A 24,572-nucleotide genomic window follows, 5' to 3' on the forward strand; every position below is an offset into this window, starting at 1 on the left:
TATAAGTGTGAATGAACAGAAGTCAGCCAGCGTATCTTTTAAAGCTACTTTAAAACTATGTAGTCATTTTACTTAACCAAAATTATAAAGTTATTTTTTTCAAGACAGAAGGATGCTCTTTAAATGAACCAAATCTGAGCATACTACACAAGAAAAATGCATTTTTATGAGAAGTAACCCATATATGTTTCATAATTCACACACTTACTTTCTATGTAGAAATCTATATAAGAAGCTAAATATAAAGAGATAATATAATAAATTTATTATTCTTTACATTCTGTAATGCATAAACTGGAAATATCAAAGATCAGCTTGTACTCAGCTATGAATCAAAAGTACGTCTTTCTCCAGAGACCCTCAAGGCCTCTTAAATAAAGACTCAGCAATGTGAAAGCATCTGTGAATCCTTAAATTGGGTTAATAATACATTTAAAGCAGGTTGAATAATATATGAATAAACAAGTTAATAAATTAAAAACAAAACCAACACAAACAAAAACACAGTATTAGCTAGAAGACACACAAAATAATTATGAGAGAACTCGATTTTTCTAGCGCAAGCTTACAGAATACTGAGTATCACTCAATACATTCGCTTCCTGTCCCCCAACGGATAGGGCCACGGAAGAAAGCTGGCAGTGGAAAAAAAAATGGCTATATTCACTCTGCATTATTTTTTAAAAGTTCTAAGAGACCAGAAGGACTAAATATAATCAACTATGACAACAGAAGCAAAGCCTACAGATATATTAGAGAGTAATTTCATACTTGCTATAGCATTATCCTGAAAATGTATGAGACTTGCAGAATATTAAATGCATTATCCTCAAAAAAGCTGTATTAGTCTAATGCCATCATGACTGTTGTCAGCTGAACACATCAAGAAGCTTCATTTTGGAGAAGGATTTGTGGCACATAATATATGTCTTTAGAAATGCTTTTTATAAAGGGAAAATTAATCTGAATTTAATTTCTTAAGGGAAATTTTCCTAAGTGATCATTAATTCAGAGGATTGATCCAAGTATCCATTGGTCACAAAACTGACCTGTGATGCTTAGTAAGATTAACGATCTACTTAAGAGTAGTAGATCAGACACAAACCTGTATCTGTCAAAATACCAAAAAATAACAAAATACAATTATAGTTTGATCAATATATTATATTCCTAACTTTGGGCAAAAGTATCATTGTCTGTCCACTAAGGCAAAAGAACAATGAAAATAGAGCAGTACAGTTAAGTGAGCTATGGCTGCTATATTTTACCCAAAATCATGAATGCTTACAGTATGGAATGCTGCATTAAGTTTTCAGGTTATGTATCATCATATAGTAGAGACCATCATCACTTTCATTGAAACAATTTTACCAGGACTGTCCCTTCAATTCAACTTTATGTTAAGGTATGTGGCTCTTTCCCACTCCTGCGCATTTCATACGAATCCACAGCAACAGTAAAGAAACGTGAAGATTTCTAAGCAAGTATCTGCAAAATAATTGTGTACTTTATTTCTTCTTAAGATCTGCTGCTGTTTAAATAAAATGTCAACATAATAAATCATTTTTGACATTAATTTGTGAATACGATATCACACAAAAAGACAGGCAGGAGAACAACCTGGATACTCTTACACTAAAAAGTCATTCTGGACTCCAGTGAAAGTAGCAACCTATCATGTACCATCACAATCTAGAAAATTAATCTAGTCATTTAATTTAGGACCTCATAAATACAGAAAGGTACGTGCTGGTCACCAGTACATAACAGTAGCCCTCCAATGTCAGCTTTCTAGTTTCTAGGCCTACAGCTCCGTGAAATCATGTGGAAAAAATCTCACTCACAGAGTAAAGCATGTGGAATAGCAAATCATTATGAAATGCTTTAACACTTGTGAAGGGCTTACATCTTATACTATAATGTCACACCAAAAGACCTCTCTGTTCAAGCACCTGTAGGAAACACAAAATAGCATAAATTACTGATTTTAGAAGTCTCTGAATTGATAGACACACACCTCAAGGGGGCTATCCTCTCGAACAGACCCTAGAACTGATGAGGAACCTTCCAATTTCACTCTCCCTAAAGCAGCTGAGAGCCCTCTGAGTTGACATCTTTTCCATTTTAATTCAGTCTTATTTCCTTCTCATTATTTCCAACAAATGCAGCATTCAGATGCACAGTAAATATGCTGTATCTCATATTTCCTCCCCCATCATTATTTAAAGCTCTCTTCCTTGTCAACTTGGATTTGATTCTTCATCCTTTCAGAGGTTTTATTAAACACACCCATGGTCCTCTTACTCTTTCTTGACTTTTCAAAGTTGCTACCACACTATTAATCATGAATAGTATTTATCGTTCATTCATTCAACTCAAATCACAACTTTTAACAGAACATTTTTTTGCAGAGGCTGCATATGATATTAGTAATACTTGTGACAGACCTAGCATTTCGAATTCTAAATTACTTTCACCATTTATGTCAGTTTTAAACTTCAGGGTATACATCATTTCTCAGGACTGGATCTAATTTGTACAGGTTAAACAAAGTTATAACAACATCAGTATTAGGTAGCCCCAATCTTCATGTTCTATTCTAGGTCCTTCAACAAGAAAGAAGGCATTCAGCTTCTCAAGCAGTGCAGCAATAAAAAAGTAAATTAAAACTATTCTGCAATACTAAATGCAAAGTTAACAAGTCCTTGAATTTGGTGGCTAGAGTAAATGCCTTTACAATCACTGCTTTTATATTATGACAAAAACCACAGATTGAAGCAAGTCTGCCGCTTTTAAGAAACCACTGCCTGAAACTACTCTATAATGCTGTAGAAAATCAATATAATTTCTGCTGGCAATAATTCATAAGTGAAAACTTAGCAAATACATTGAATTGCAACACGGCTGGCTCAGTTTTCTTCAAAACTCTCAATTTTCAACTGCCTTGCTAAATGGATGCTAATAGCATTAACTGAAGTTTCAAGAGGCAAAGCCTTCAGGATTTGTCTCCTAGAGCTCACCATGTGGCCAAAAGCTTGCAAATGTGGGAGCTTCTCCACTGACCTCAGTAAATAATACATAGCATACTGCAGCATCAGCATAAAACTAAACAATGGTTTCACAGGAGAAAACAGCATTTTCTCTGTTCCAAATCCATTTTTGCTAACAGCTAGAAAGAACTTCCTTCAGTTCAGTAAATCACTTTGTTTTCTGCAGTTGTTTGTGGCCAGTAGCAATTCATGTATTTTCCGAGAAAAATACCTTAATATTTACTTACTTTAACAAAAATAATGAAGCAATATGACTCTTAAGAGAGAATATTATAAAAATAATGAAATAATGAAGGATTATTCTGATTAGTGGCATCACTGGGAAAAAAAATAGAGTACTCAAAGGCAATCCAAAATTTGTTTGCTGATATTGCTGAATAACCCATTTACAGTTCAAGTGGGACACAACCTGCTTTTCCTTCACATGTGCATCATCTTTACCTTCCCTATAAACATCAATCAGCTATGCTTTTAAGTATTTGGCATTCCCTATCACAGTTGAAATAATGAGACAGTTCTTTTTAGGAAACAAATTGAATCTTACTACTTGTATTTTCTGTGTGGTAGAGTTCAGTTAACACCCCATTTTCAACTTTATTACTTCCACTAAGCTTCAGGCACAACTCCACTCCACAATCTATTGTGAGTGAAGAGCAAGATGCCCTAGATGAAGATAAACCCATAAACTACCAAGTTGTAAGTCTTACTTGATCAACTACCTTACAAACTTCAAAGTCTTGTTTCCAAATTTCTAACATTTGTGTTTATATACACAGATTGCACTGCGGGTTCCTTTTCTATTTCTTTTTTTTTTAATTATTAAACTAATCAAATCAAAACCACAAAACGCTAGTACTTATATGAAACTGCAAGAGCTGGCCTACCCACAAATAGTACATTAATATTAAACAATCTTTCTGCAACCATTTTCCACAGTAAGCATAAAACTACCTTTTGGCTTAACATGTTCATGAACTATGAAATTGTAGACACTTCCTGTATCCAACATTAAAGTCAGTGTATTGACCAAATATTTCCAAATATAATAAAAATGATTTAAATTAGATTATGAAGTTACAGAAGAAAGGATTTGCACTCAGGTTTTTTACCCAACTAGGCAAGAGTCCTTAAACAGAAAGAAACAAAACTAACAACTCTACCATGTTATTTTGCATGAAAATGAAACACATGAAGTACATGCCTGAAGAGTGTTCTACTGAAAATAGTCTTTCTTTTTTTTAAAAAAAATGCATTTTACACTTACTTTTCCAATTCTCAGTTCAGCAAAGAATCTAGTTTGAATAGTTAATTTTGAAACTATTGCATCCTAAAGCAGAGTATACTCAGTTGATTTTAGCTAAAAAAAAAACAGTATGAGCAATATCAAAGCAATTTGTGCGAGTATACTACCTTAAACTTCAAGAAATTTTTTTAATGAGCCTAACTCTCCCATTTTGTCCCTACACGAAAACTTGAATTCACTTTTTTTTTTTTTTTTTTTAATTATAAACACACACACAATATACATTAGGATTTATAGCTTAACTGAACTCTGAATGGATATTTTAAAATTATCCAATTTTCTGTGGGACAGAATTCCATTCTCCTAACAACTTAACTTTAAGCACAGATGTAAGTTTCAGTGAAAGAGACAGTCCTGCTTTACTCACATTACTTTGCTCTAATGGAGAGTTTAGTATGCATTGGATGACATGTGCTAAGAACCTGCTTCCCTTCCTAACCAAAGATAAAGCCATGCTCATCCAATATTTGAGAGACTAAATCAGCTTCTCCAGTAAATTTGACAAACACAGCAGCAAAACTAAACTTTAATATTATATGTAGGAGAACCGAGTGTATCTTCATTTAAAGCTTCCTTTACATGGAAAATTTGAGTTTTTAAACAATTGAAAGGCTGAATGCTGTTAAACAGCAGTTCTGTGAAATCTGAAACCTGCATCTGGACAGAAGGAAACAAAAACCTACTGGACAATGAGTACTCCTGCGCTAAACTGCCGTTGCCTACAACTTTGTGTAAGTTGACAAAGCAACACCTTTGTCTTTCTATCTCCATAGGCTGTCAGATTCGAATAGCTTCTGACATACAGAATGCCAAAAAGAAAAGGTCATTTGAATGTGTCATGTTCTGTCCACACAAAAATCTGCATGTCCTCGTCAAGAGATGATGTAAACCAAAGTACGTATTAGCCCCACGTATTATAGTAAATGAGCTTAAACACTAACCTTTAGCAAATTCTTTCCTTAATTTCAAAATAGCATCAATGTCACAATCAGCAGTAGCATATGCATGAGGTATAGTAGTTTTAGACTCTGTTAATCTCTTAGCAATAACTCTTCGGACATTGCTAGCTGGGATTTCTGTGAATGTGCCCTGAAAAAAAAAGTCATATGCTGTATATTAGATATCAAGAGAGAAAAATATACTTTCTTTTTCCTGTAACAGGACTCTGGCATTGATGTGTTATCATCAGATCCTGCTGAACTTAGAACAACCCCTAGATATCAAAAAGCAATATATTTCAACTACTGGAACTAATATGGTTCATATCAGAGAATGTTCTATGCCAGTATACTGAATGCAGATCAACACAGCAGACTGTATAGAGTCAAGCTAGGTTTTACAATATAGCATTAATGCTACTATTCTAGCAGACTGCTTCAAAAATATTTCTAAATACTCAGGCCTTAAGACTTGACTAGGGTAAAAGTACTGTTCCATCTGCCAGACTGATATGACATATTGCTTAGAATATGCTTTATTCCATTTTAATTACAGCAGAATATTTCCTCTGTAAATTAATGCTTTTTCAAGTTCCTGGAGTAGCTCCCTAAGACAGGTTCACTGCATATCTTTTTTGCTGTTCTCCTCCTTTCCTCCAGATACCTTCAGTCATGTTTCACTGAGGCATTCCCAACTTCTTCATAGAAGTAAATTATCTTTCAATAGTTTCCTTAGTGAAGATAGAAAGGAAGAAAATAAGTGATTCTGAAAAACATTCTATATAACTATAGTACATATTTAGTACATGTATACATACACATATACTGAATGGTAATCCACACACAACAAATAAATAGGTATGTTCTGGTGCAATTGCAGAGAAAATTTTTTTTGGTAATGGAAAAATTATCCAAGTCTGAACTTCTTGAGTTTTGTGTGGTTCTTTTTACAGTGTGAAAAATATACCATTTTCTAAACACTATGAATTGTATCTATACCATAATACTCAGCCTGCAAAAATGCTTCAAATTTAGTTCTACACCCAGAAAGTTTCTTTCCAATTTTTCAAAAAAGCTTTTCACTTTTTACTGAGGTGCATTTCAGTGGGGCATTTATTCCTTATGGAATAACTTCTGATATTTTTAACACTTCAGATGAACACAAAAGCTATATTTAGGTGTTAGTGTGTGTAAAGTATTCTTCAACGTTACTACTAAGCCCTTCCCATCTTCACTTCTTGACAATTCATCAACAGACATCTACCTGTATTGCATGAAAATGAATGAATGAAATAAAAACAAAGCAGGATTTATGTTTCTCCAGAGTTTGGAAATTCACACAGACATACTGATCCTGAAGGTATTTGGGAAAGGGGTATATTGTTGGTTTCCAAACCAGTTGCATCTTCTTCTTTGGGGATTGAAATAAATTGCTGACTTGCCTCTTTACAGGCAGAACAGCTTGCAATGTAAACTTGTTCATGGTTTCAATCTGTAAATCACACAAAGTACTCTGTAGACTGCAATTCTAAGAGTTCTGCAGTTTGAATTATGCTGCTGTAGAAATCATTAAAACATGCTAAAAATTGCAGGCAGCTGGGCTTGGTATTTGCATGGCCTCAGCTTCCTTCCCTTCTTCAGGTCTGGAAATTTCACATAGATACCTAAGCAGCAGTGATAATACTTAGCTGTAAAAACATTGAGGACTTCACAAAAATGTTACCAGTGCAGCAGGTTGTCCTGGTGTGGAAACTGGCGGAATTGCTGGCCTTGGATAAGCAGAAGTCACAGTTGCTGCTGGCGGAGCAGAAGGCACTGCAGTAGGCTGGGGAGGAGCTGGAGAAACCACAGGTTTCAGTTCACTGGGTTTGCCCTTCTGCTTCTCTTGTAGAAGTTTGAGAGCATCCCTGGTGATTAAACATACATTGAAATACTGACAAAAAGGAAGCTATTTCAAAAATTTCCAAGTATTATTATTTCACAACTAATTAGCAGCTTTGTTACATTTGAAATTCTGTTATCAAACCAAACATCAAAAAGGTGATTATTTTTAAATGATAATAACTTACTAAAAATTCAAGATATCAAGAGAGAGACACCAAAAAAATTCTCGTTAATTTCTGTGAATAAAAGAGCTAGAATACACACTAACAAAATGCATTTATCTTAGAGACACATAATACTCATCATCACTAATTGTCAGTGTCCAAGGTAATTTGTGCATTACGCTAACAATTCCTGTTAATATCATAGTACACTTATTCAGGCTATATCTGGGACTCAAATAAAAACTGCTTCATTTGCCATTTGTGATTACCTGTATTTATGTAATTAATTAGTTGTGATAGTTTTCTAATACTATTTTATAAATAGTGCTCAGAGGAAATTAAGTCATACATTTATCATTCCTGCCTTTATTCCTTTCTGAAGTAAATATGCTAAAACAGAATTAAGTAGAAGTCCACATTTCATATGCAATTTGAAAGACAGCAGCACCACACTAAAAAAACATAACCAAAAACTAGCACCTAACTCAGTCCCACATATGGTTGACACTTGTCTACCACCACAAAACTTTCCTCCTGTAGGCACATTCTGATAAAACAAAAAAGCTGGTTTTGTTTTCTGCAATATCTATTACTCATAAGAGCTGATTTGCTCCAATTTATTCTTTTATGATCAAATACATACCTCAGTAAATGATATTAAAAGCAGAATGACAGTAAAGTCACTGCTAATAAAGTTATTACTTGCTTTGTCAAACTGAAATGTTAGCCAAAATTTGTTTTAAAGTAAGTGTAAAATAAGTGTTTAGTATTTAATACAACTACCACTTTGGGAAAAAAATCTAATTTCTGCTGAATGAAAATCATCCTATAGTATTAATTTAAGGAAAGGAAAGGAAAAAAAAAAGTAATTACATGACACGTTGCTAGTTAACATATTAGAAGCTACCAAAGATTATTTAAGCTTGACAGTAACTTGACAGTAGTAGGACCACCTGCTTGTTGTATCACTTACATAATACATAGAATAAAGTTTTTATCACTTTTTACATATTCCAAAGCAAAGGAAGTGTTTTAAATTACTTCCATATAGTATGCAAATGACATAACAAACAGATGGTCCTACCTATTATTGCTGAGTGAAAAAGCTTTAATAATTTTAGTTGCTTTTACTGTGTTAACTGAAAACCTTATTAGCAACACTGAACTTATTTTTATGTTATGACAAACACAGGTGCAAGATTGGGAGTCTGCAAATAACAAAGCATATCAAATTAAATAGATTTTTCTACAAGACAAGCAGGTAGATATTTCAGTAGAATTCAGAAGAGTTGGTCACATCTTTCCTTTTCAACTACTGTAAAACAAAACAAACAAAAAAAACCTGTCAACACAGCATAGGAATGGAGAAAGATGACAAACATGAGAGACAGCAGAAAGCATCCCCTGGTAGCAGTTAATGTTACTAAACTGTCTCAGTTCTCTTCACCTGAGCATCAGATTACTCAGTTCACAAGAGGCTAGCTGGAAGATTGAGAAGGTGAGCAAACAATGTTATACAGTCAAAACTTAACTTCTAAGTATCCAACATCTTGCACTACCAACACTGTAAAAAGAAAAATTACTTGTTCATCCACAATGGCTGTTGAAAAGTTGTACTTAGCATACATTCCACTGTAAGTGGAAATGACTCTTAGGAATAGAAGCATCTTGCATACTGTTTCCAAAGGGAAACTGCAAATGGCAGAGCAGCTCTGAAATGCCCACTCACACTAGCTTAGTGAGAGCAAGCCACAAAGTCCAGACAGAGCACAGCCTCAGAAAGCTGCAGTCACTACAGGCAACCAGCCACCAGCAAGTCAAATGAGAAAGGGCAGGAGGAGTCTGAATCAATCAGTAATTTTAACATAGCTCTCACGATCAGCATTTCTGAGTTGATGACAATGAACATGGCATACTCTTTAACAGAAGCTGCGAGTTACTCTGTGCTGCTGCTTACTGATTTTCTCTTTTCAGTGCATCTCTGAAGAAAGCAGAGGATATCAGTTGCACCTTGGTAAAATGAGTCAGCCTTTGGTGGAGGAAAAGGAGACTTGCTAAGTAACACACAAAACCAGATTCCACTATACATTTTGAATAAGCCTTATCATTTTCAAGATATATTTTGAATACAAATGAGCAGGAGGGGAATTTAGGAGCACAAACACAATCCAAATACTATGTTCAGTCAACATTATGAAGTATCGTAACATGTACAAATTCTCCTCTCCAACCACAAAAGGCACACAGTAAGGAAGATGGTAGACAGAGAAGTTGTAATAAAATATTAATACTACCTTTGAGAGGAGTTCTATAAGGTACCTCACAGCACCCTCCTCTCTTAATGAATAAGCTGAACAGAAGCTTGAAAGTCACTCTTGTAAAAGAATCACCAAAGGAATTCAAAAGACATTCATTTTAAAGATTTCCAGAAATTCCATGAGAATTAGGAGTTTCAGAAAGAACCAGGCTTAAAGGCTGATAAGGGCTAAACTATTAGGGACAGACAAAAGCCCCTTAAGAATCCGCATTGCCATTAGGCAAGATTGATTGTGCCTGTTATCAGTTACAGAGTTAATATGAATGAAAAATTATTTCAAGTGTAATGCATAATTGAAAATCTGTTATCAATTATAAGCAAGGAAATTCCTATCAAGAAGCTTCCAGTTACACTCATAGCCTTATTCAAATTCTTTAAAGGTACAAACAATCAATAATGGAGATGCAAGCTCAACCCAAGAGTATATGGTGCTGAATGAAAGAACTAATTTTTATATTCTTAATTTTATTAGGAAGTTTCCCTTCTAACTTAGATGAGAAACAGATTATGACTCATCCAGAGCACCACACAAGTTAAATTTGATATTATTCTACTGTTCAAAAGCGGCACCTTCTCAAAGTACAAAATTATGAACAGTAGTAATTAATCCACTTAGTAGATGTGGAATTCTATACATAATCAAATTAACTTGATCAAACAGGGAACTCAGTGACAGAAACGAGAGTAGCACTCAAAGCACTCAATAGTTCCAGTCAAGAGCGAGAGGTCAAAGCTTCAAAAATAAAAATCAGTAAGTCAAAGGAATCTAATTGTGACTCTGATTGTGACTAATATCGAGCACAATCTTCAATACATTCATCCATTATGTCACAAAAGCACAAAAGGACAGTGGGGAGAAATACTGCCTTGCCACTCTAAACACCAAAAACAAGCAAGAAGAGGAAGGCAGTAATTCAGTCTTACAGAGAAACTCAGATGCATAGAACAGTAAAATATCAGCTTACTAAGAAAGCACATTAGGACAGAGAAAACTATCAGGTGAGGCCTCTTCTTGCTGTTACAGTATGTTTTACAGTGAATTTAATTTAAAGATAGAAAGCTGAGGAGGAGGGAAGAATCCTGCTTGCTTAAGTACCTCACATTATCTTTCTTTGTTTCTTGTAATCTAGTGACCCCCCCCTGCTCAATAGGCAAACTCATTGTTTAAAAGTGAAAAGTGAACTGGCAACACTCTCACAAAGGATCCCTTGCAAGTAGCCTTGGAAATGAGACAATGAGTCACTCAGCTGTATAACCTGGCACATACTTGGCTAACTTCAGACTCACATTAAAAAGTATTTCGCTATGTATCTATAGTACCTCTCAACAAACACACAAAATTAGGAAATGCTTAATTTCAAAGTGTACATAATACCAGAGCCTGTAGGCTCTAATTAACTAACATTATTTCAAAGGAATGGTTAAAATTGCAGCCTCTATCTTAAAATGACATTTCAAAAGTCACAGGCTTTTGTATAGAAGAAAATTTTTGGAAAGAAAAAGATTTTGCTAGTTAGATAATTACTACAGCTACAGAAAAATCTTTACTACATCTCCATGACAAGTAGGGAATGCTAATTAGATAGCTCAAGGTCCTAGAGGGTTTCCACCTGCAATGGACTAGTCACACACCATAAATTACAATTACATTTGTATAATTAAGAAGAAAGCTTTATAATAACGTGCTGTTGTTAGATGTTAATGCTGTTAGATGGATATTTTATCCATCTAACTTCCTATCTTATCCAAATTTGGCAAAAGACTATAGAAAGAAAAAAAAAGAAAAGAAAAAAAAAAAAACAAAGAAAGGAAAAAGCAACAGACTTCCACTGTTTGCTTCTCTATTCAGCTGCAGGTTAGAATAATCTCTCTCTCTCTTTATACGGAACCAAAGTTACAGTTGCTAACGAGGTCTGTGTAGGTGAAATTCTGATTGTTCAAAAGACTGTACTGTTCAAAAGAAAAAAAAAATTAACTGAGAACAAAAATAAATATTCCCAAAGAATATCATCTCAAATAAAATACACACTAACTCAAAGAGAAATTTGATAATATGCCATTTCAAGGCTAAAAGTTCAGTATGTTTTTATACATGAGTTCCTCACTCCAAGGGGTGAAGGCCAATTCCTAGATCAGAATACCCATAAGTATGTTAAAATACTAGAAGTCTGATCACAACAAACCACAGGCGTAAGCAAACATTCATTAAACTAAAGGTAAGAACAAAAAAAGATGGAAGCAAAACAGAACTCTGGATTTCATACCATCACATTCCATTGTTCTGCCCCAGCTCAACAAAAAAGAAAAACTAAATTCTAATAGACTTGATAGTTGAATGTCAACAAAGGATCCAAACCCCCCAAAGAAAAGGAGCTGAGGAAAACAGGCCACTGATGTTTTCTTTTGTCTCCAACTACATCTCTGAGTACCGAAATTCTTCAGACTCACAATGCTAGCTAACAGTGCTGTTTAGGAGTTGATGGCCACTGTTAGGCTGAGCTGGAGGAAATGTGGCAGCAGCACACACAGCTCAGTTGGAGGATCATAATAAAAGTAATTACTGATAAAAAAAAGTAACAGGCTTCTTGAAGTATCAGCCAGCCCACTCTCCGTATCTTCTTGAATAAGTCAAATTTTACTAAGCAATCACTCCATAGAAGACTGAAAGAAAAAGGTGGGTTTTAAGTTATTGGCTTTCAAATTCATGAAAACTGACTAGGTTCAAAGGAAGAAGTAAAAGAATAAGAGGTTGTAGCTTTACTGCAATATCTACGTACTCTTTAGTGAAGATTCCTCGGGGCCCAGAAGGTGTGATATTGCTTGGATCTAGTCCGTGCGTCTCCAGAATGTTGCGAGCTGCAGGACTTAAGCGAATCCTAAAGAAATGAGGAGGAAAATAAGCTATATAAACAATAAAGTTAACTTCTTTCAGCTGTCATATATCAACAGAAATGGCACACCACATGCTGTATTTCAGAACAAGAGCAAGTCTTGGGGAAGAGAAGAGAGATCTGTAAAAAGGCTGTGAGCCTAACACTGAAGTCACACTGAGCCCCTTCATCAAGTTTTAATGCAAGATTGAACTTAAAACATGGAATAATGACCCCCAAAGGGTCAAAGTAAAGAGTAGAGAACTCATCTCCAAATTTCCATCTTACAGCAACAACTCAATGTACTGGTAGATTGTTCTGGGAAGCAGTAACAGGGCAGAGGCAAATACATCCTTTAAGATCAGCTTGTCCATGGTAACACAAAAAATGAGTTTCAGGATCTCAGACAAGAGGATTGCTCATCTCTTGTTTGCTTAGGTAGTGGCAGGTGAATCATAAGTGCACCCTAGTTTTAATTATGACAGATAATAAAGATAATTAATTATCTTTATTCTAGCTTCCATTCCACTGCATTTCAGCCTCTGCATTTATTTTACAGGGTTGATTTAATGAAATAGCTGCTCTTTTGGAGAGTGAAAGTCATACAAATATAGTTGCATGATTTAGTATTTGCTTTAAAAGATTAAATATGAAACCCTCCTACAGTCAAACGTTTCAAACATCATATACCCAAGATGTACTAGTAAACCTGTGCCTGTCATCTTGACCTATGCAGGATATGCTTAGTAGTAACATTCCAGGCAGAAACGGTGCTCAACTACAGAGAACTCTACATAAGCTATAGACCACTTCACTGTTTACTGCCACTTTATCATAATTTGATTTCTGAGATGAGGGGAAGGGAAGATAAAACCAAAATTTTTTTTAAAAGGGAAACAACAGATTTCAGAACAGAACAAAATCACAGAATGATTGAGGTTGGAAGGGACCTTTAGAGATCATCTAGTCCAATCCGCCTGCTCAAGCAGGATCACCTACAGCAGACTGCTCAGTTGTCCAGACAGTTTCTGAATACCTCCAAGGATACCTCTCTGGGCAACCTGTTCCAGTATTCAGTCATCCTCTGCAGCAAAAAAGTGGTCCTTAGAATCAGATGGAACTTCCTGTGTTTCAGTTTGTGCCTGCTGCCTCTTGTCCCATCAGTGGGCACCACTGAAAAGCATCTGGCTTCATCATCTTTACTCTCTCCCTTCATATTTTTATACCTATTGATAAGATCCCCCCTTCAGCCTTCTCTTCTCCAGGCTAAATAGTCCCAGCTCTCTCATACGAGATGTTCTAGTCCCTTAATCATCTTACTGGCTCTTTGCTGGACTCACTCCAGTAGCTCCAATTCATTATTTTCTAAAGGGAACAATATTTGCACCACAATGAATTCTTAAAAACTATCCATAAGTCCTTGTCAAAAAAAGTGTCATTAATGATCACATGATTTCAAAGATGCCAATAACTCTAATTAAACAGCTGCAGAGAAACAGATGCAGCTTTGACAGTCTTAAGTCCTGAAATGCAAGACTTAATCCTTTCAAGTGCTTTGATCTCCCTCCTACTACAGGTAACATTTGGGCAATGACCTCAATTAGTTGTTTCTACATGTCTTCCACTTGCAATAGAACAGCGTACATACTGACAGCAGAAGTAAATACATCAATTCAGATATATAAAGACAAGGAGGTTAAAACAAACATACATATACACACAAAACACCACCTCCCTCCCCACAACACACTAAACAAAACAGTTCATCAAGTAGTATTCACTACCAACAAAAATCACAGTTCCTTATTCTTTCCTTTAATAGGCTGTGATTTAACAGCTTTTAGATGTAAACGCAATCAGCTCTAAATGGAAATTACACAGTTGTTTGATTTGGTGCTGGTGCTGGTTCTAAATGACACAACAATCATGACTATGTAGCCAGAATCTTCATGACAGACTTATATAAACTCTGAAGTCATACTGTGGTTACGAATAAAACTCCTCAGTTAGTATTATCTGCAGCAAATTTTAAGGAACAACCTGTAACATAGAGCAGGGATTTAAACATTTCCAATGTGTGGCTATCACTTTGGGCTTAATTTATTCTCCCCTCTAAGATGTTTTCAGTACTCATGTTGCCCTGGCAAATTAACAAAACACTAACAAAGAGCGCACAAACCCAGAGCCTTGCATTTTCCACATTACTCTACTGGGGAGGGGTAAGAGGAAGGAATCATTTTTTTTTTCTTTTTTTTTTTTTTTAAGTATCAGAAAGTGTGATAGGCTGGAAGGGTTTTGGAGTCTACCACCTGTTGTTTGTTTTGTTTTAAAGTTATAGGTAATTATAGGTAAACTGATCTGGTGCCTAAGTAGTGTCAGTCACACATAAACACAACTTTCTCCCTCATCTCAAGCTTAGAATCCTTCATAACATAATCACATATGAAAATAAAAGCATAGCCATAGAAGGAGTTCTAATAAAAATCTGTTTGAATTATTGGGCTTATGAACAGAGAACTATTCTGGATAGGCAAGCTTTAATACCTCTTATGCACTTAAACAACCTCTTAAATAACAGCTTAACACTAAATGAAATGGGACAAAGAATCTTTGGAAATCAAGAAGATTCTTTTTGGTGCAGCTCTACTGATCTAAGAGTTCCATTTCACAGTGGATACAGAAACTCACTGCAGTTTTCCAGGGTGATGTTCCAGCTTAGGAGGAGCTGAAACTGAGGGACCTGCTGGAGCTGAGGTAAGCACAGCTGCTGGTGGAGCCAGAGAAGATGGATCACCAGCATCAGCCGGTATTTCAACCGTCTTCCAGTCCTGTCCTTCTTCCACTAGCAGACCGATTAGTGAACCCAGGCGTACATTTTTACTTCCTTCTTCCACCTAAAATTAAGGAAATGAGAACATTAAGTTACATACTGTACTGTCTAGACTAGTATGACTAAAAAAGATAGATGTGAAAATTTCAGTCATACTAATGAAACATCATCAGGAACAGATCTCTCATTTTATTGCTACTATTAATAATGAAAACTCATGACTGAAATTAACAACGGTTGCTATTACAAGGTACAGAGAAATATTAACATATGCCCCAAATCCCATACATCTGAAGTTAGGACTCAGAATTCAAAGTGAGCAAGCTACTTGAGTACCTCTACGAATGAAGGCACACTAGTTACCGAAAACGAATGTGAACGCCTAATCTTTGGCCATTAAGTTTGAAAATGTTGAGCTAGAGAGAGCTACTGTACCTTGAGATATCTACACCATACCTAGCATTGAGGTACTTTAAATACAGCCATGTAAGTTCAGAAGCTAAGGGACAACCAAAAAAAAAAAAAAAAAAAAAAGAGGCCAAAACCTGCAAAACCCACAGCAATAGTAGCGCCCCATTAGTTCTTTCTGAAAAGGTAACATTTGCTGCCTGCTATAACTTCTCCCCTAAATATGACTATTTTAAAACAACTTCTGCCAAATAAGAAATCAGTCCACCAGGAAAGCACTAGCACTTTTGTGGTAAGTAAATCTCTGTTTTGGAGAATATCTGCACAGAAATCTTACAGAAAAGTAAACACGATGTAATTAGATGGGATAAGGCAGATTTGTTCTAGATTTCTAGATGTTCCTTTCAAACCAAAATAAATAAATAAATAAAAAATAACAAGTATGTTTCACAGCCAAAATAACCCTGTGATGCTTTGATGATTTAGATCAAAGCATGGTGGCCACATCAATTTAACAATCTAACGAAGGCCTCCTCAATAGAGTAATCCTACATTCTTTGGAATGGCAGTGGAAGTGCAAGTCCTGTCCTCAAAAGTAGTAACAATCCCAGGGTATCAGGCCAGGTGGCAAAATAGCCTTTTGGGACCTCAGGTAGCCAAATACAAGTTAGATTGTACAAGCCCAAATAAAATTGATGTCTAAACAAAGGAAATGGACATTCAATCTCTGCCGTAAAGCCATATTGAGCATACCCTTGGCTCAAAGGGGGCTGGTATGTATCTGCAATGCTGACACTTCGCAAATCAGTATTAGACATTGGCAAAACCTAAACACAAAGCAAAAATATGCAGAGTATCACATTGTTCCAACCACTTTAATCAGGTTTTCTAGCTGCTTATCAGTCTAATAAATAAGACATAATGCTGTAAACTATAGAGGTTGTAATAGGTAGATGCAAACACCAGAATTTTATTGCTCAAAGTTTGTACTCTGCACACTGCTCTGATACTACTGGTAGAAAGTTTCACATTTGACAGGATTTTACTTCTCTCTCCTCAGAAGGGCCAAAACTAGACCAAAGTAGGAACAGGAAAGCCGATCCGAGTACATTCTGATAAAACAGAATCTCTACTCAGCCCTGGTGAGGCCTCAGCTCGAGTACTGTGTCCAATTCTGGGCTCCCCAGGACAAGAGAGACATGGAGCTACTGCAGAGAGTCCAGTGTAGGGCTACGAGGATGATCAGAGGGCTGGAGCACCTGCCCTGTGAGGAACGGCTGTGAGAGCTGGGCCTCTTCAGCCTGGGGAAGAGAAGACTGAGGGGGGATCTTATCCATGTGTATAAGTACCCGAAGGGAGGGTGTCAGGGGGACGGGGACAAACTCTTTTCAGTTGCCCCGTGTGACAGGACAAGAGGCAATGGGCAGAAATTGAAGCACAGGAAGTTCTGCCTGACCGTGAGGGGGAATTTCTTCCCTGTGAGAGTGGCAGAGCACTGGAACAGGTTGCCCAGAGAGGTTGTGGATTCTCCTTCTCTGGAGATCTTCAAGGCCTGCCTGGATGCAACCCTGTCTAACATGCTCTAGGTGACCCTGTTTGAGCAGGTGAGGTTGGACTGGATGATCTCCAGAGGTCCCTTCCAACCTTACCGATTCTACGATTCTATGATTTTGCATTTGCAATTTTGTCAGTCCCCTTCCCTCCCCACCTCCAAACACCAGGTTAATTTTAGTGCAACTCTTATTCTTTAATAACGGTTGTTTCATGAAAAAATCTCTAAGATTTGGATCAACATTACTTGTGCTGATTTCTTGATGCATTCTTTTCCATTAATATTCTGAACATCTTAGCTTCATTTGAGAGGAAGGAGGGGAAAAAAAAAGTCTGAAGTGTCAGTCAAGACTTGATGATATTTTGTTTTTACTGGGATGAATTTAAGGTACCTGAGGACACAGAATGGCAAACAAAAATCCTGAACTGATTAAGTTAATGCTGAAAAATCCTATCACAGGAAGGCCTACTAATAAGCAGATTTGCATTACTCCACAAAAAAGAAAAAGTGCCAGTGCAAGGGATTCATATCAAATTACTGTACAATTTTATAATTACAATTTTATTTTAAACACATAGCCTTTGTAGTCCAATAATTAGAGGAGACAAAAAGCAGCTTATTATTTTGCCTATTTTTGCATCTCCTGACTTTCTGACTCATGACTTGTACATTCTCAGAATTCACCATACCAGAAAAAGACCCTCTGCATAAAATCTCCATCAACTCTTGAAGCTCAGATACAGGAAGAGCTGAAACAGAAATACTGTTAAGCTACTTCCTCTGTGCGGCCACGTATCCACGATGAGCCAAAAGGATCTTAACTTTGTTAACACAGTAACAAAGCATAGACGAGCCAGGATAGGGACAAAGATTGGATGAGATTATTCTTCTGAATACTTAAAGCTCCCTCTGAGCTGTTGCCACAGCAGTACAGTGCTTTAGACAGGCACACACATCCAGGCAGATGTTTTTCTCCTACACTGTGTGAGAAACACAGCAGGAACTTACACCGGTCCACTTTACAGGCGAAGTTTTATACAAAGTAGTTTCAATTCACACCCAGTGTCATGAAACATTTAGGGCATGACTGAGAAAACAGTAACAGATATTAGATCTTCAGAGCAATCACTCATCCTCTGCTCTCAGTCCAAATTGAACTAAGAAGTATTTTAGGGAAAAAAATAGGCAGTGTTAATTTAAGAAGTAACTACTGAAAGAATAATCACCATCCTGAAATTGCCTTAAAACTTTCATTCATTTTTACTGCATTTTATAGTGGAACAGACTTGATCATTAAAGAGAGATTCAGAGAGGTAAGGAATAAAAATATATGCACATGTATCTATTTTATTCTTAAACCATACATATTACACTGTACAGCCAAAAAAAAAAAACTTAAAAATTAATCTGATGAACACCACATCTTCCATAGTGTAAAACGGAGCTCTAGGCAAACAGTTTGTGCTTATCTGACTTAATTTTCCCATTCTGAACTCAAAACTGTAGTTGGCACCAACGAACATAAAACTGTTTTTCATTTCTTTTAGGAAATGAGTAAACTTAAGCCAATGCTGTCAATTCAAATGCATTACGCTTATTCCTAGTCTCTCCATACTACATCTAAAACTAAATAACTCAAAATTTTTGATTGTTCTTTAGAAGGATAGTTTTCCCTTCCAGCAAGAAATCATCTCCCTACCCATACACAAACCTGAGAGCTTTATGTTATAAATATCACACAAAAATCTACTAAATACTTAATATAGCACTGGATACTGCAGATGGAATATTAGGAATCATACTCGAGATATGAAAAAAATTCAGAGAATTTCAGATTCTGTTGTTGCCCTATTATTTCACTTCCCAAATACACCAGGTTTATGTAATTCTACAGTTTTCAAGAGGTTGGAAAAAGGTCCAGGCCTACATTTACTAAATACTCCAATATGTAAGCTGTTTTCAAAAGCTCACCATTTCTAGATTCCAGAAAGGATGATTAGCAGAGTCCACTAAAGACTAAGACTAGATAAAAATCTGTTCATGCTACTCCAGTAAAGCTGCCTCTTTTCCTGAACAATCCGAGAGACATTTGTTATTTGCCATCTCCTTTTTAGATCCGGCTCTCAGCGTCTGACTGTTACTGGATGATACGGATATCTTGACTAAGGTTGAATAGCACTACTTCATGATACTGCCCTCATCATGTAGTTGCTGGAGAAGTCTGGTTTTGACCCATCTCTCTCTAATCCGCCCCATCCCCCCCCCCCCCCCCAAAAAAAAAAAAAAAAAAAAAAAAAAAAAAAAAAAAAAAAGTAGCACCACAACAGCAAAATACATGCAAGGAAATTTTGGAATACATTTAGAATATATAAGAGGAAACAGGAAAAATACAACTTCTGAAATACTAATCCTACCACTAGTTATTAGGAAACACTGCTAAAGACATTTGGCACATCAATACCGGCATCTACTATTGTTTTCTTAACATCTCTCAGGGAATCATTCTAACAAGTCTAACAAAATAGCATCCATAAAGGCAGAATAGGAACTTCACATATGTAAGCGATTATATACTTTTCTACTGAGGCTGAGGCTAGGTGCAAAGTAAGTTTCAGAAATATTCCAAAATTAACAGAATTAAAGATAGCAAAAGTATCACTCACCTAACAGTTACTTAAATAATGATATGAGGACTAAAAATGGATTTGAAAATTTGTCTGACGTGAAATTTTCCCTGCAGTAACAAAATACACTCTGAATTTGTTAGATGAGTTGCCCCACAGCTGAACACAAGAGCTCAGGAGTTTCAATGTCTATTTCGTTATGGTGCCAGAAAAATAAACAAACAAATAAATAAAATAAACAAAAAAAACTCCCCAAAAGTACAGCTGGGTAAAGTTACTATTAAGCAATGTAAGTTAAAAGAGTGAAGAGTTTTTACTCATCTATGCAAGTTACTGTTTAAAATGCAAATTATCTTGCAGAAATTACACTCAACTGGTAATTTCTTAAGAGATGCTGGTTCTGATAGGCTAGGACACCTCACAGGTGTTGCAGCTTACATCCCCCTCTCCACAAAAGCACCTATTTTGACTTTTTCCTTTTGCAAATGTTTCCTTTGTTCATACAAAAAAGGAAGATGCTAACCTTACCATCTCTTCTTAAGTATCCAACACAGAGGAAAGCACTCTCCTTTTTACAAAGGATAAACATATAAATACATGCTGTCCTAACAAAACGCAACTGTAGCAGAGATAAGCAACCTAATACACCAATCCAACTCTTTCGTGACAGCAGCAGAAACACAAGTCTCGCTGTAGGCAGGCAAGGATTCTGTCCAGCACGCTGACTGCTCAAGGAATTTCTACTCATTTATGTCCATTCTATGTTTTCTGATATAGCTAGACTGCAACTAATATCAATGCGTCCACATATACTTCTGTGATTCACACCTCTTGTGTAGATATTCCCTAAAAAAGGCCAACCTGACCAAAAGACACGTTACAGTTTGCTTTCAACAGCATTTTCTTTCAGAGCAGTTCTTCATAAATGCAGGACAGTTAGTAGGATAACACTGTTTAGGTGATACCAATCATATGGGAAGGTTATCTCCTATAATTTTAATTGAGCTATTGTTTTAGAGCAGGACCCAACTTTCACAGACCTAGCCTAAGAAAAGGAGCAGAGAACTGGGATAATTATTTTTCAACTTCAGGATAGTACCTCAGTAGGAAAATTGTTTTCACACTTTGTAAGATGTTGAGAAATGGATAGCCAAGGATGGATGGTACTGTGGTTAAGCCACTGATCTTAAATTAATAAAGGAATTCAAATCCCTGCCTGCGTGAGTCTCCTCTGTGGCCTCACTGAAGTAATCCAAGTTCTCCTTTCCTTAGATGTCCATTTGTAAGATACAGACTTACTGCAAGAGGATTTTTAAAAAAGAAAAAGAAGAAAAACTAAAATTGTTATGAACAAGCAACTGTACTGTTTTAGAATTAGAAATTATTTCAGAAGAAAGGATCCATGCTGCTATCCCTGTAGGCATTTCCTCATACCACTTATCATGCACTGCCTAGAAAGCAGTTCCCCCCACACTGGTCTGGGTGCAATCAAATCCTTTATTTACATTGCTAGGCTCAAGATTCCCCCAAGCCCTGGCCAACTCCTAATTAACTCTGCTCAGCACCTTTCCTATGTGAATTCATCCTTTGTGATAGCAGCTATTCAGAACAGTTCACAGGAACCCAAATGAAATCTAACCAATGCCTTGCACACCCGCATTAACAGTTTCCTATCTCTTCTAGCAACACCTTGACAAAAGTAAATCTAGAATTATACTTACTTTTATCATGAATATATCACACTGGTAACATGATACCTTTGAGATGTTATTTCTTCCTTTGTTACTTCTTGCTGATATGTTCTAACAGTTCATAATAGATCTTTTCGTTATTGGTCCCTACAGTGTATGATAGAGTTCCTAGAAGGAAAGTGCAGCACTTTTGCGGTCAAGAAGAAAATATCAAATTCACAAAACACAAAATGAAAAATAACTAGACAGATCTCTTTGGCAGAAAAGGCTCCAAGGTTGCACAGGATTACAAACTAAACAGGAATCAATGTAGACACTATTGTAAAAAGGAAGAGCAAGAGAAGCTTGGCATATATTACATTTATCCAAGAAGTGTTTCACACACTGAAGGGCTGAAGAGACTTTCGAATATTTAATCCAGTTTAGAGAACCATACTTCCAATACAAATCGTAGAGAGAACCTGGAGAATCAGAAGAGAACCAAAGGTATAAGAGACTTTAAAAACAATTCTTTTGAGGTTGAAATTTTTATTTATTTATTTGAATCTTGCAAAAGAATATCATGCAAATATGCATTAAGAGTCTTTCAATACATAAATAACTATGCTAAATGATTCCATAGTAATTTTTTTTTTTTTTTAATATGAATATAAAATAGTGTCATTGTACCTAAGGAGTCTCTGCCAGGAGACGGCCTAGTTAAATTTGAGCTTTCTTCTGTTCTGGTAGTTGCAATAGTAATGACTTGTTTTCAAACCTACACATCTACAGCTCCTGGACACAGCACCTTATACTGCCAAATTTCATCCCTTTTTATCTACTCTGTCTTCAGAATTACCCACTGCTTCCCCTTTTGATCATACTCTGCTCTTCTCTGTTATTTCTCGGGTTTGTACAGCAAGCTAAATGAGTAAACCCCTCAACTCCATTTGTAGATCTGAAAAGTAAAGTGTCAAGGACAAAAATTGCGGTATTTTCTAGAGTTCCACACAGTGGAAATCTTATTTTTTTTTCTTCCTGCATTTCAGATGCATTGTATTCTACAAAATATTTATAATCCAATATTTGACTTCCATAAGTTAGGAAGAAAAAAATTTTATCGCCTAAAAGGAATCATGTTTCATTTTGAAATCAGATTTTTATATTATCACCAGCTTCTGAAAAACTATTTTAAGAAAAAAAACTAACAACGGTATGCAGATTATGACTTAATATCCCTTTAAACAGATTTAAATGGTTATTTTTGTTTTGCATAAGGAATATTACTTTTCATATTTTCTTAAATAATGGTAAAATTAAAAGGCTAAAAAGTTTCTATCATTTGGTAGAATTTTAATGGTAACATATTTCTTTTAAATGTTAATCATAAATGGTAAAAATGTTTCCACCATAGAACATAAAGGATCTCAGGGAAGAAGAGAAAACTCAATCAAGACATGCATATTCCCACTTACAGTAAATTCCTCGTAGTAGGACATTTACCTTAGGAAAATGGCAATAGCAATTACAAAAACACTCATATGAATAGAATGCCTCAATTGGAAGAACACTATTTAAATATTGAAATAACTCTTGAGCTCAAGCTCCAGTGAGGCAAAATATAATCCCAAAACTAATTATAAAACAACAAAAAACATTTAGAAGCCTGCATGCATCTCGCCACCTACTCACTAACATTCTTTTTAATTGTATGCCACTGTTCTGCAACAAGGACAATTTCCATATTACAAGAAGCACAAGCACATGCTGTCAAAGCTGTTCAAATGGCTCTAAGAATTGTTTTGTCTTTCCTGATGTGCTAGGAATTGTTGGTTAGTGATTCCTGATATTGCTAACAATTCAAAGTCAAAGTTTAGTTACCTGCTACCCAACTGAAAAATACTAATGATTCAAGAAGATATTCATTACTACACAGTGCAGACTCAGCCAAAGGTAATTAGATCTGCCTATTGAAATGTGGTTGAGACCACACAGACTACCTATCATTATTTCTTATTTAAGCATGCTAATTAACTCAATATGAAAGAGAATAAAACAAAACCCTTTAATGCACTGGTCTATTTGACTAATACTGCGAACTACAATATATAACAGATTAAATGATCTTCTTAAGCTTTGCATGTGAAAGATGGAAACAACATATCACAGAATCACAGAAAAATGATATGAAATATCATATGAATATAAAAAGCAAGCAGAATGTTAATAGTGGTACATTTATCATGAGTGATCAAATATTGCAGGCAACTGCAAATATAGGTTCTTTTGTTTAATTAAAAAAGTCATGCATCCCTGCATCTTGCCACCACCATCCACAAGAGAGGTTACCATTCTAAAGTGATTATTACCAGGTGAATCTATTTTAGTAATGAAATGTCAAGACTCTGAAAGCAAGAAAACAATTAAAAAAACTCCAACCAAACACAGATAAAACCTAGTAATCCTCATATTGAGAGAAACAAACTGACACAGACTTCAGTAACTTGTCTACAGAGGGGCAGCAAGACCAATAGAGATTGGTCTGCCCCGCCCATAAACAATACTGATTTAATTACTCGATTGTCAGATTACATTAAGAGTTTCTGTCTTCCCCAGGAAGAGATATTTTCCACATTTATGCCTTTTTAATTTTACTAGATCAACCAGTGGCAAGACTATGTAAGAGAAGCTATTTGGAAATTCTGCATAGAAACCAGGGAGCTGAGAAAGGAATCGAGAATAGGAAAGACTCACTCTTGTGAGTTGGAGGATCTGTCAAACACCAGATAGAATTCTTGAAAATTTCATTTTAAATGTATTACATTACAGGAACTATCTACTGTTTTCAGACTGTCAAGGCAATATCCAGACAGCTGTTAGTGGCAGATGTTCTATACTGCAGCTGTATGATACTGCCCTCTATCTCAATCATCAATCTTCCACCAGAATAGTTTGCGTGAAC

At 35.9% G+C, this 24,572-nt stretch overlaps 1 protein-coding gene across 2 annotated transcripts in view; it reads right to left on the reverse strand.

Annotated features, from left to right (window-relative positions):
- Positions 1 to 24,572, reverse strand: part of PDHX (pyruvate dehydrogenase complex component X) — a 53,652-nt gene that overhangs the window by 16,814 nt on the left and 12,266 nt on the right. For both annotated transcript variants that reach the window (XM_062577428.1, XM_062577429.1), the window contains exons 4-7: positions 15,215 to 15,420; positions 12,434 to 12,532; positions 7,015 to 7,198; positions 5,295 to 5,442 (exon numbers count right to left, since the gene is read on the reverse strand). In XM_062577428.1, coding sequence (XP_062433412.1) covers positions 5,295 to 5,442; positions 7,015 to 7,198; positions 12,434 to 12,532; positions 15,215 to 15,420 — 637 coding nt within the window. The remainder of the gene's footprint in view (positions 1 to 5,294; positions 5,443 to 7,014; positions 7,199 to 12,433; positions 12,533 to 15,214; positions 15,421 to 24,572) is intronic.

Source organism: Rhea pennata, chromosome 5 (assembly GCF_028389875.1).
Source record: "Rhea pennata isolate bPtePen1 chromosome 5, bPtePen1.pri, whole genome shotgun sequence".
NCBI classification, from domain to species: Eukaryota; Metazoa; Chordata; class Aves; order Rheiformes; family Rheidae; genus Rhea; species Rhea pennata.